The sequence below is a fragment of the Poromitra crassiceps genome (assembly GCF_964638095.1).
Source record: "Poromitra crassiceps genome assembly, chromosome: 16".
NCBI classification, from domain to species: Eukaryota; Metazoa; Chordata; class Actinopteri; order Beryciformes; family Melamphaidae; genus Poromitra; species Poromitra crassiceps.
This window is the reverse complement of record NC_139645.1, coordinates 5,289,378-5,301,097: the sequence shown is the minus strand read 5'-3', so window position 1 is coordinate 5,301,097 and position 11,720 is coordinate 5,289,378. Positions and strand designations below refer to the sequence as shown.

General features: G+C 43.1%; 1 protein-coding gene across 1 annotated transcript; it reads left to right on the top strand.

The window, feature by feature from the left end:
* The first annotated feature begins 449 nt into the window (after positions 1–449).
* On the top strand, positions 450–2,608 carry LOC310790927 (uncharacterized protein). Its single transcript, XM_083652639.1, has 5 exons — positions 450–529; positions 1,439–1,511; positions 1,604–1,853; positions 2,057–2,143; positions 2,257–2,608. The coding sequence occupies exons 2-5, from the start codon at positions 1,483–1,485 to the stop codon at positions 2,305–2,307; spliced, it is 417 nt and encodes a 138-aa protein (XP_083508765.1). The 5' UTR covers positions 450–529; positions 1,439–1,482; the 3' UTR covers positions 2,308–2,608.
* The last annotated feature ends 9,112 nt before the right edge of the window (positions 2,609–11,720 follow it).

The window sequence follows — 11,720 nt, the reverse complement described above, 5'->3', positions numbered from 1 at the left end:
CACAAGAGGGTGCTTCTGTAGGAATCAGCTGTTTGGGAACAGCTACTAAAAGTCCAGAGGGAACGTCCAGAGAATTAATACAGCTGAATGCAGTGGTTCCCAATCTTTTTTGTCTTATGTAGCCCGTAGGAACCCCCTCAATGACCTCCTGGGGGTCCTCCCTGTACTAGTACCCCACTTTGAGAAGCACTGCTGATTAGGGAAACAGTGGATGGATAAATCCAGAAGGAGGCGGTAATACAACTTAAAGGATGCAAACTGCCGCAAAACACCATAGAAGAAGAAGAAGTTCTCAGAATTCTTCCGCTGCAATATGATTGGTAGAATGAGCGGATGGGCGGGACCAAGGCAGCAACTAGGAAGTGATCGACTGACAGCCAGGTGACAGCGCGTGCAGCTGAACTTTTCTTTCACCACCGCACTGCAGACAGTTTGTGGAGTCAGACAGAAATACCCCAAACACCACTGAACCGAGAATGCAGGCTGTACGAAAACGTCAAGGCAACGACTTCCATACAACACAAAATAGGTTTGTGTGTAATATAAGCTTTTGAGTCAGTGTTTTGTTGTCATATCTATGCTCTGCTCTCGTTTGCATGATGTGACTGACCGTTAGACCAATTGAGCAGTAAGATAGGGGCTAGATCTTTGAGACAGAGCCTGGAGAAGCACCACAAAGACAGAGGCATCAGTACATCTAAAGGTCTTGACGTTGCTCTGTGAAAATCATCTTGACTATGATGTTCTAAACATGATCTTAGGGGTTAAAAAAAAAGTATATGCACACAACTGCGCACACAATTAACACGCACATTCCTATCCTGTATGTGATTTGCTATGTTTTAGTTTGTTGTTGTTTTTAAAGGAGCATGAGAAATCCAAGCACTGTTTAGTATGTGTTCCATTTGGACCTATGGCTCTGTCTCACGGTGCAAAACTGGATACTGGACTTTGGAAGGCCTATTGTCATGGTAAGGACGACCCACATGTTATTAAAATCTGCACACCATGCCATCTGAATCTAAGGCCATGTTCAGACATATCATCCAGTGACATTGTTGACCAAAATCATCTTCTCACTGATGATGTCATAGGCATTGTGACATCATCAGTGGGACAAAAATTGAAACAGACAGACAGATATTGCCCACTTGCTCACTTTTATATAAATAAATATAAAGGATTGAATGTGTTGCGCGTCCAAATTGCACAAAAGCAGCGCTCTGCACTCAGTCCACCCCCTCAGTTTGAAGTCAATCAGAATCAGGTTGTGGAGAGAACTATGTGAAGGACAGACAGAGAGACAGTCCTGACGATGGATGGTTGGATGGAGATCATGATGTTTAGAATGTTCACTGTGTCACCATGTCTTTGTTTCTGTGAAGGAGAGCACCAGAAGGCAGCTTCACTGTGTCACCATGTCTTTGTTTCTGTGAAGGAGAGCACCATAAGGCAGCTGCACCAAGGAGGGCAATTATATGGATGGTGATTGGACATCTGTTGAGACAAGGGTGAGAAGATAACATGTCCCATCATTTAGAACCAACACTTCCTTAGTCAAAATTACACTCACTCATTTCTCCTCCACTCTTGATCTGTGTAGACGGCGATACCCTCACCGCTGCACCGGTGGTCCCGCTCGTCCCGCTCTGTTGGTCACGATGAGAAATGGATGGACCACAAGCCCTCCACCACCCTGGACCTGGATAGAGTTTTGCAGCCCATCCTCCAGAATTCCATCACGGTATCTGCCCCCATCAGCGAGAAGTCCCTGTCCAAGTGTCAGAAAGTACATGATCACACATCAGGAGGTTGCCTCCTCCGATGGTGAGATCCAGACCCAACTCATCAAGGTAAATAAGCTGAAACGGTGAAGGTTTTAGACACAAATTGAAATGTTTTAAACTGCACCAAGCAGCACATTCTCAGCCCATAGCAGGTCAATGTGGTGCAACATGTCCATTCTTTGACACTGGAAGCCTGTTGGAAGGGTCTGTGGTGGACACAATGCACCTAATGCGTCCTTTTGTCTTTTCCCTTGTCTTTGTCTTTACAGGGTCTGGTGTTTAAAACCAGAGGAGGAGGACATGCTGTAGAATTCACTGACAGAGACCCTGAGACAGGAGGACGCCGCATGCACAAGGTAGCTTTCACACAGCCCAATTAAAATGTATTTAGCTGCTGCTCAGCTTGATAAGTAGAATGATGTTTAGATGGTTCACTGTGTCACCACGTCTTTGTTTCTTTTCTGTGCAGCAGCCACAAGAGAGCAAAAAGGCAGCCACCACCATACGGATGGAGATTTGACTGATGGGGAGCTCAGTCCTCCAGCAGATGGCAGCACCACACTATTACAAACTCCCGCCTATCAAACGGTCCATGCTTGACTGTTATGATTGATTGATTGATTGATTGATTTTCTTTATTTAAGTGTCATGCTTCGAATGAAGCCCAGCCCACATGGGCTTACAGGACACTTTTACTGTTCATCATTTAAACAAACAATGATCAAAACATAAAACCAACAGAAAACACCCAAAGTACATACAGTAAAGTTGTACAGCATGAAAACCACCACCTGAACCTACTTAAAGAGCTGTGCCTTCTATTCCAGGCCCTAGAGATAAAGTTAGCAGTCTTAAATACCTCAGTCTTAAACAACCACTCCAACTTCTGGCCATCATCTGCCCAGAAGAGCTCAGGTCTTTGCTTTTGCATTTTGTCAAATAAGGAAATCCTCAAATCATCATATAAAGTACAATAAAACATGAAATGAAACTCATTTTCAACATCCTTTAGATCACAGACATTGCATATCCTGTTCTCTTCTGGTATAGCTGTGAACCGCCCTACTTCAATGACAAGAGGCAGAATACCAATTCTCAGCTGAGCACATAAAGACCTCTGGTTTCTGGTTAGAGAGGAAGTGACATAGGGCTCAGGACCAAAACGCTGCTTCATCTGAACATATGATCTAAGCTTAGGTTTAGACCATATGTCGTTTGCCCATCCCTCTCTGTAATTAAGAGATAACTTATGCTTATTACTGTTATTTACTGACCTCCAAAGCAGGCTGTTTTCAATTCACAGCTCAAACACAAGTATTAGAGGTATTTTATCAAGTGGGCACAGATTCATCCTTTTCTAGTGGCCCTCCTCATTGTGATGGATTTCATTGTATTGGGTTTTTCGAATGGTAACATACACATAGTCAATTTGTCATTTATTTCCAATGTATTCTTTCCACGAGGAGCAGGGTTATTGTAAATATAACATATTGTACACATATCTTAAAGAATAGCTTTTATTTGAAATATCATTCATGAAAGGAAATTTGGCAATGGCAGAAAACGCTACCACCACATAATTACTTTGCTATGAACACGTGCTGTGAGGCGGACTTTTTGGAAACAAACCATTTTATTTTAACTTACTTTCTCCCTTAATGGATAGGCCTACTTTTAAAATCAGCTTATTTTGAAAGTTACATAAGGAAGTGCTATGTTGTATTGTAGCTCACACAATTATCACGTGACTGGTAGCATGCTTCCTGGCTCCGTCTACTGCGCAGGCGCATGATGCAGTGTCAAAAAGATTCCAATGCTGACCAGTGACCACCGTACTGACCTGATTACGTTGCCTGCCTGTGTATAATGATTTATATTTAGAAAGAGGAACATAGTGCTATTTGATTTCAGCAACTGCAGTCAAAGAGAATTAAGGGAAACCTTGCCCACTTGTGTGTGATGATGACTGTGATCTTTTGTCTGTGTCAAATGTCACCCCAAGACCCCCTCCTTCCCTTGTACTCCACTGCACTTGGGGGCAGAACACGCCCTGGAGCAAGTCCATTTTGACAGCTCACAGCGATTTCATTAACCAACTGAATTAATGTTAATAGCTGACATTGAAATACATTATGGTTACGTACGTGAACGCTAACATGGCTTCATGGATCAATATCGCTTTTGTAGGAACAAACACAGACCAAAACCCATGTGTTTACATACATTGACCTGCAGAGGGAGCAATAAGCTAGATTATTTCGTAGCCTACCTCGAAGCCTCGAAGAAGGAGGCCCATTTCCCCCGAAAGACCATGTGGAAATTCGTCATGGTGGATGATGCTAACTGAGACGTGATGAAGCTGTTGGACCGAAGTAGGCTAGCTATAGCTACAGTGAGTAAATAATTTGGTTGGAAAAGTTGCTGTCACCGTGTGAAAATGTTCACACGTTCGAAACAACGCCAACAAAAGCTGCTGGATGCTTTAGGTCCTGAAGTGCGCCGACAAAGAGCAGGTTTGTGACATTTCATTGTTATTTCACTGCTGAGGAACACCTGCGTGGTTGAAACGCGTTGCGTTTTGTTTGCCCATATCAAAGATATATTCTGTTTTGTAACTGCTTGTACACAGATATATTACTTCTTATTAAATATTGCCTTAAAACTCCAAGTAGCTTCCCCTTTTTTCACTTTGTATACTATTGCCTTTTGAGCTGCTTTGGTCCACACTTTTTGTGATTTCCCATTTCACATCGCACACAGTTTGTGATATTCCATAGCTCCTGCATCAAGCTTGTCTGGGAAGCTGAGGTTTGGCTCAGCCTGGTAAACCAGTCGGTCACATGAACTCACATTTCATTTCGTTCTACCACAAAATGAAATGTGAGTTCACGTGACCGGCTGCTTTACCAGGCTAGGTTTGGTAATGTGGTTAGTCTTTGAACCCCCTATATTTTCGTAATTGAGAGACAGGATTGATAGATCTTGTCATTCTGATTTAGGGGCAGCAATCAACAGCAAGCTACAGCTGACAGTCTTTGGTACCCCTCAATAATTTTCCCATTAACATTATGAAGTAATGGCAACACGTTTAGGTAGTGTTCCTTAATGTAAAAAAAAAAGTGTATTTCATTTGTACCTCCAGACTTCACTCCTGTTCCTGTGAAGAGTGAAGATGATGAAGAGAAACCTCAGTCCTCACAGCTTCATCAAAGCCAAACTGAGGAGAACAGAGAAGCAGCGCTTCTAGACCCAGACCCGCCACACATTAAAGAGGAACTGCGGACCAGTCAGGAGGGAGAGCAGCTTCAGGAGGACCCAGAGCCCCCTCAGATTAAAGAGGAACAGGAGGGATTCTGGACCAATCAGGGGGGAGGGCAGCTTCAGGAGGACCCAGAGCCCCCACAGATTAAAGAGGAACAGGAGGGACTCTGGACCAATCAGGGGGGAGAGCAGCTTCAGGAGGACCCAGAGCCCCCACATATTAAAGAGGAACAGGAGGGACTCTGGACCAGTCAGGAGGGAGATCAGCTTCAGGAGGATTCAAATCCCCCAGACATTAAAGAGGAACGGGGTGAACTCTGCACCTATCAGGTGCAGCGTATTTACTATACCCTGAGCGGTACCCACCTCGTCCTCCTCCCTCTTGACCGTACCAGTCAGGAGGGACAGCAGCTTCAGGGGGACTCAAAGCCCCCACACATTAAAGAGGAACAGAGGGAACCCTGCACCAGTCAGGAGGGACAGCAGCTTCAGGACGACGCAAAGCCCCCACTCATTAAAGAGGAACAGAGGGAACTCTGCATCAGTAACTTAAAAGGGGAACAGGGGGAACTCTGGACTAGTCAGGAGGGAGAGCAGCTTCAGGAGGACCCAGAGCCCCCACACATTAAAGACGAACAGGAGGGACTCCGAACCAGTCAGGAGGGCGAGCAGCTTCCAGGACTCGAGGAGGTTGATATCACCAAGTTCCAATTCACCCATGTTCCTGTGAAGAGTGAAGATGAGGAAGAGAAACCTAAGTCCTCACTGCTTCATCAAAGCCAAATTGAGGAGAACAGAGTGGCAGAGCCTCTAGCCAGCAGCTCAACTGAACAGATAAAAACAGAAGCTGATGGAGAGGACTGTGCAGTATCAGAACCAGCCATTAACTTAGATCTAGGTCATTATTTACAACCAACTAGTCATGGCAAGACTTCAGACTCTGCTGAACCTGAAAGGGAAGACAGTGATGATTGGAAGGAGACTAGTGAACCTCAGTCAGGTGGTAAAAGATTTGACCGCAGGGGAACTCTGTTGAGACACATGAGAGTCCACACAGGTGAGAAACCATCTAACCACACCCTCCACATCACGTAGCTGATTCTGTTAAATGGGCATATATCGTGTCATATCAATCACAGACCCCTGAATTGAATCAAAATAATATTGTGGTAGACTTTGTGATATCAGCAAATATCATATCTTTGTCCAAAGAATCTATGGCCTAATCCCAATTCTTATTTGACCCCTACCCCTTATTTTTTGAGTGCCCCTCGCATTTCCCCCTTGTCCTTCAAAACGGAGCCACAAGGCGTAGCGCTGGGTTCACACATACGCCTAGAGCGATGCTTAAAGCTACGCTTTAAGCTATGCCTACGCATATAGGCATCGCTTCATGCATGCTAGGCTCCTATTTGCGTTCACACAGGACGCCACACTGAAGCCCCGCTCTGCGCTACGCTGATCACATGAGCAGCGGTTTTTTACACTTTTCAGATCTGATTTATAGCATGGGTGAGTAACATAAACCTCTTTTTTATTGTAATGTGCAAGTGACGATGTCTGTCTATTTCCTGGCCGGCTGTAATTGTTATTTTCCCTCGGGTAATCATGTGACTGAGTCAACACCATGAGTGATACATGCATTGAGACAGGGGGGGTATATATACATCTGACAGAAAAGACGTAAATAGAGGAACACATGAAGGACAGCTCTCCTACTATGCACTCGTTAATTCGCGCTCCACCCTCCCTTTTGAGCAAACTCGGTAGAAAATATGGCCCAAGTCGTCAGAAACAACAGCCAACAATGTGATTAATAATATTTTAATTTGAAATTGGAAACAGGACGCTCTTTGCCATTCTTGTTGCTCACTTCCTGCATAGCTTGACAGTTCAGCGCGCCTAGATGCTGAAAAATAGAACAGACGCCTAAACGATAAATGCAGCGCAGCGTAGGCGCAGCGAGAGCGTGGCTTCAGCGCAGCGTGGCAGCGGTCTGTGTGAACGCTCTCATCTGTTAACAAGGACGCCTAAATTTTATGCGTTGCTTAAAGCGTCACTCTAGGCGTATGTGTGAACCCGCCGTAGGGGTTGAAAACAGTCGCCTAGGAAATGGGACACCACTCATTACGTCATCACATTGGCAAGCTGTGATAATAAAGCTATTTCTGCTTCAAACATTGATTGAAGTCTGCAGATTCTCATAGATACACTATTTTGTCATCATATTGCATATTACCAGAAATTAATCAATTCAATGATTGATAACTTATTCATATTTAAATGATACTATTTTATTACTTGACTGGTTTGCTCAAAAGTCACTGGAAACCATGATTATAACACTATAGTAGGCTAGAGCCTACTATAGGATAGTATAGCCTATTCAAATTCATGTTGATATTGTATATAATAATAATATTCTGTTTTTTTTACATTTTATTCTGGTGATTGGGTTGCTTCATAATCAGGAGAACTATGTGGTTTTCACTGGGTCGGGTGTTGAATCTTTTTTTTTATTGCTCCATAGTCACGTTTCAGTGTTGAACCTGTTTTACACGGACCTGCTTGCAGAATGCAGATGTTGGCTGTTCCCAGCTTGGAAGCGGGCGCCCATACCGTCTATGTTAAAATAGTCACAAAATAGCTAACCAAAACTTACAAACCTGGAAAAGTTAATGGAATTAGTAAAAAAAAAGGATGAAAGCTTTTGAAAAGTTAATGGAATTTAATTGTGTTGTCTGTAATGAAATTAATTCAGCTATGTTATAGTAATATATCTTCCATGGATGATGACGTTTTGGTGTTGGAATAGTAACATGACATGCGTCGATGTGTGATTATGTCCTTGTTGCTTTTGAGTTTTGCAAGCTACAATGTTTTGTTGTTGTTGTTGTTGTCTTTGTAGATAATATGGCTACCGCTCCATCACGACCACTGGACAGCAAGACCTGGGATACAGATACAGGCAGAAAGCCACAGAGAGAGGAGGAGACTTCTACTTCTCTAAATGGAGTGAAAAATCCAGTGGTCGTCTTGCACAGACTATCTGAGCAGACCATACATAGAGCTTCTCATCCACCAATGCCTCAGCTGGGCAGCAGTGAAGCAAAACAGACAACTGCCACACTGCAAAAAGGTAACCTTCCAGCTCTTTCAGTTTGTTGAGTGGTACATTCCACTACTGTTTAATTGTTATACAATAATCAACTATATAAAACGGAGCTCCAAACTGCTGTCGGACTCGGAATCCTGGCCAGTGATTGGTGGGTTCGGAATCCTGAATCCACCAATCAGTAGTGACTTATAATAATAATAATAGCGATCAGGCACGCCCACCCAACCTGACTCTGTTGACTTTTGAAAATGAACCACTCTCTCATTGGTGCTACGACCTGTCAGTCATTCATATGTCCCCCCCCCTCTAAACAGCAGCGAGGGCTGTGAAGTGGCACAGACTAATTTATGTAGTATGCGGAGCGCAGCGATTCAACATCATATTTGAGTGCGTTCACGTGCTCCTCGGAAGCTCCTACTAACCCGCTGTAGAGTCATAATTACCACACGACACCATTCAAGTGCTCTTGGTCGGAAAGAGCAGCAAACATGGCCGCCAGAAGTAAGGTTGTTTTCTCGTGGCTGGTGTTTTCTTACCAAAAGCATGCAAGTAGTGGGTCATTATGGTATAGCTTAGCTACATAGGCCATAATGGGCAACTACTCAAATAAATGATAGCCATGACCAGAAAAACGATATACTATATAACTTTTTACAGTCAATTGGCGACACGGACTCCATACTTTCCGCCATTGTTGTAGTCCCGAATCCTCACGCAACATCACAACTCCCAAATTCCCACTCGTAAATACTACATTTTAGGGCCGGAACGCAGCAAATGCCTTAGTCACTCCTATCAGGTGAGCCACTGGGATGCCCCATTTACTTGTACTTTTACTTTAAATACTTAGGTACATTTAATATCAGAAAAATACTTTTGGTACTTGTACAGTAAATATCCGATACTTTAGAGTATTATGCAACATTTGATCATATGACTCATTTGCTCATAATATGACTCGTCTAGTTCATTTGCATTTCACCTCAGACAAGACAAGACAGTCTGAAATTTACATAGATTTGCTAGAAAGATTAACACTGTCACTAGGTTGACTCTACAGTAGAGTAGTAAGGATTTTGAACGTTTTGATGAATCAAAACAACCACAATCCAAGTCAGAAACACAACAGCATACAGTATGCTGTGAGCCTGTTAGAATTCAAAATCCTTAGTACCAACACTTAACTAGCCTGTACTCCACTACTGTACTCTACTGTACTGTATAGTCAACCTAGTGACATCATCTAGCATTGCCCTTGGTGGCGAAAAGCTGAAACGTCTTTCTAGCAAATCTAGCTAAATTTCAAACTTGAAAGCCTTATGCAAACTAACTAGAATAAAACTTTTCACGGCCCACCTCTAACCTCATGAAAAATACGGAGGCCAAAAATTATGTTCTCAGAGCCCTGTTTATTTTAATGATAACGATCGAACATTCAGGAATTAAATGAATGCAAGAGAAACACATAGGAAGCTCCACAGTCACTAACAGCATTTGAAACATGTTGCAGCATTTTCAGTATAGAGAGCTAAAGTGAAACGTCACTTCCTGCTTTATCCCTGCACCAGCGCTGTGAAAAATATGAATGGCGGTGGACGGAGAATAAGGTTACTTTTTTGATCCCGTTTGAATTGTGCCACGGGGTGCCAACGCCAATTTTGTCAATTTAAAACATAACTTTGTATGTCAAGAAAGTCGCAGTTTGTCGCCAAACTGTTGCACTAGAAGTTATACATCAGAAACACTACATGCACTGTCGCCTAAGTGACGTCACCTACCGGCAAAGCTGAAGACCGGCGACATGACACGAGCTTCCACGAGCTATGTCGTTTTTATAGGAAACTAACCGCTACGTTTCAGTTTGACTAAACAAACAAACTGTGACTTTCTTGACATGCAAAGTTATGTTTTAAATTGACAAAATTAGTGTTGGCACCTCGTGGCACAATTTAAACGGGATCAAAAAAGTAACCTTATTCTCCGTCCACCGCCATTCATATTCTTCGCAGCGCTGCTACAGGGAGAAAGCAGGAAGTGCAGCGCTGGTACAAGGAGAAAGCAGGAAGTGACGTTTCACTTTGGCCAAAGAACTTTTATGGAAAGAAATGACAGCTCCATATTGCCCCATTGCAACATCAGCGCCCAGCAGCCTCCGCCATTTTTTATTTTTGGAAGCGTGACAGCGCCAAAAGAACCTCGCACAGGCTCGCAGTGGTCAGCTGCGGTAGCGCGGGCCCCTATAATCAGCCTCTCTAAACAGTAACTCAACGGGAGAACACTCTAAATTTCGTGGATTCACATCTTTTCTGGGCGTACTGCAAATCTTGATTGAAGTGGTGTAGTGCAGGGATGTAAAACAACAACCATATTGTGGAAACTAAGCAAAATTTTTCGTTTTCTTTGTTTAGTTTTTTCAAGATAAATAGCCAATGCGGCTGTCGTCCACTCCGTCAGAAGTGCGTTGCCGTGGTTTTAACCTCGGGTCCTTTGCATTTACTATTTATCTTGAAAAAACTAAAAGAAAAAAAAGAAAAATTTTGCTTAGTTTCCACAATATGGTTGTTGTTTTACATCCCTGCACCACACCACTTCAATCAAGATTTGCAGTACGCCCAGAAAAGATGTGAATCCATTTAGAGTGTTCTCCCGTTGAGTTACTGTTTAAAGAGGCTGATTATAGGGGCCCGCGCTACCGCAGCTGACCACTGCGAGGCGCATTCTGTTTCCAAAAATGGCCGGAGTGTCGTCTCTTTCCTTCCATGCTCTTTGCTTTGGCTCTCTATTAGTTTTCAAGGAGCTGTCCATCAGCACCACACATAAATCAGACAATAAAACTAAAGTGCAATTAACGAAAAATGTGTTGCTAATTAAAAAACGGCATCATGGAGAAATGCATTTTCATAACCTATTCTGGGGCGTGATTTCGAATCGCACATAGGTTACGCAAAAACCACGCCCTGTGCCCGCCTACGCAGCAGTCAAGCGCCGGGATTGGCCAGGAGCAAGTCTTTTGTCTTCTTTTGACAGCTGGAATCTCCCACACCACAACCACTGCACGGCACGCAGCCCAGCGATTTCATGAACCAACTGAATTGCTCTTGATAGCGGACATTGAAATGAATTATTAGTGTAATGAAAACGTAACACACAAGCTTTTAACACATTTCCCACACACCACATTTCCCACACAGCCCAGCGATTTAATTAACCAAATTGCTCTTGATAGCGGACATTGAAAATAAATTACTGTAATAACGCCAATGAAAACGTAACACAAGCTTTTAACACACAATCAATTTTTAAACATTTAATTCAAAACATCATTGTAAAATTCAGGCCTTTAGCCAAAGCTTCAATAACAGAGCTCAGCTGACAGTTTAACCTGCAAATGAAAAATATAAAAAATATAAAATTAAAAATACAATAGGCTACAGCACATAGGCCTAGCTCCCCCCCCCTTCCCCAGGCCAGCCGTTTGTTCCAGGCCAGTGAAGTCCCAACAATCTACAAAAACATGCAATAATATAAAATCATAGATAAAAAGTTGAATCATA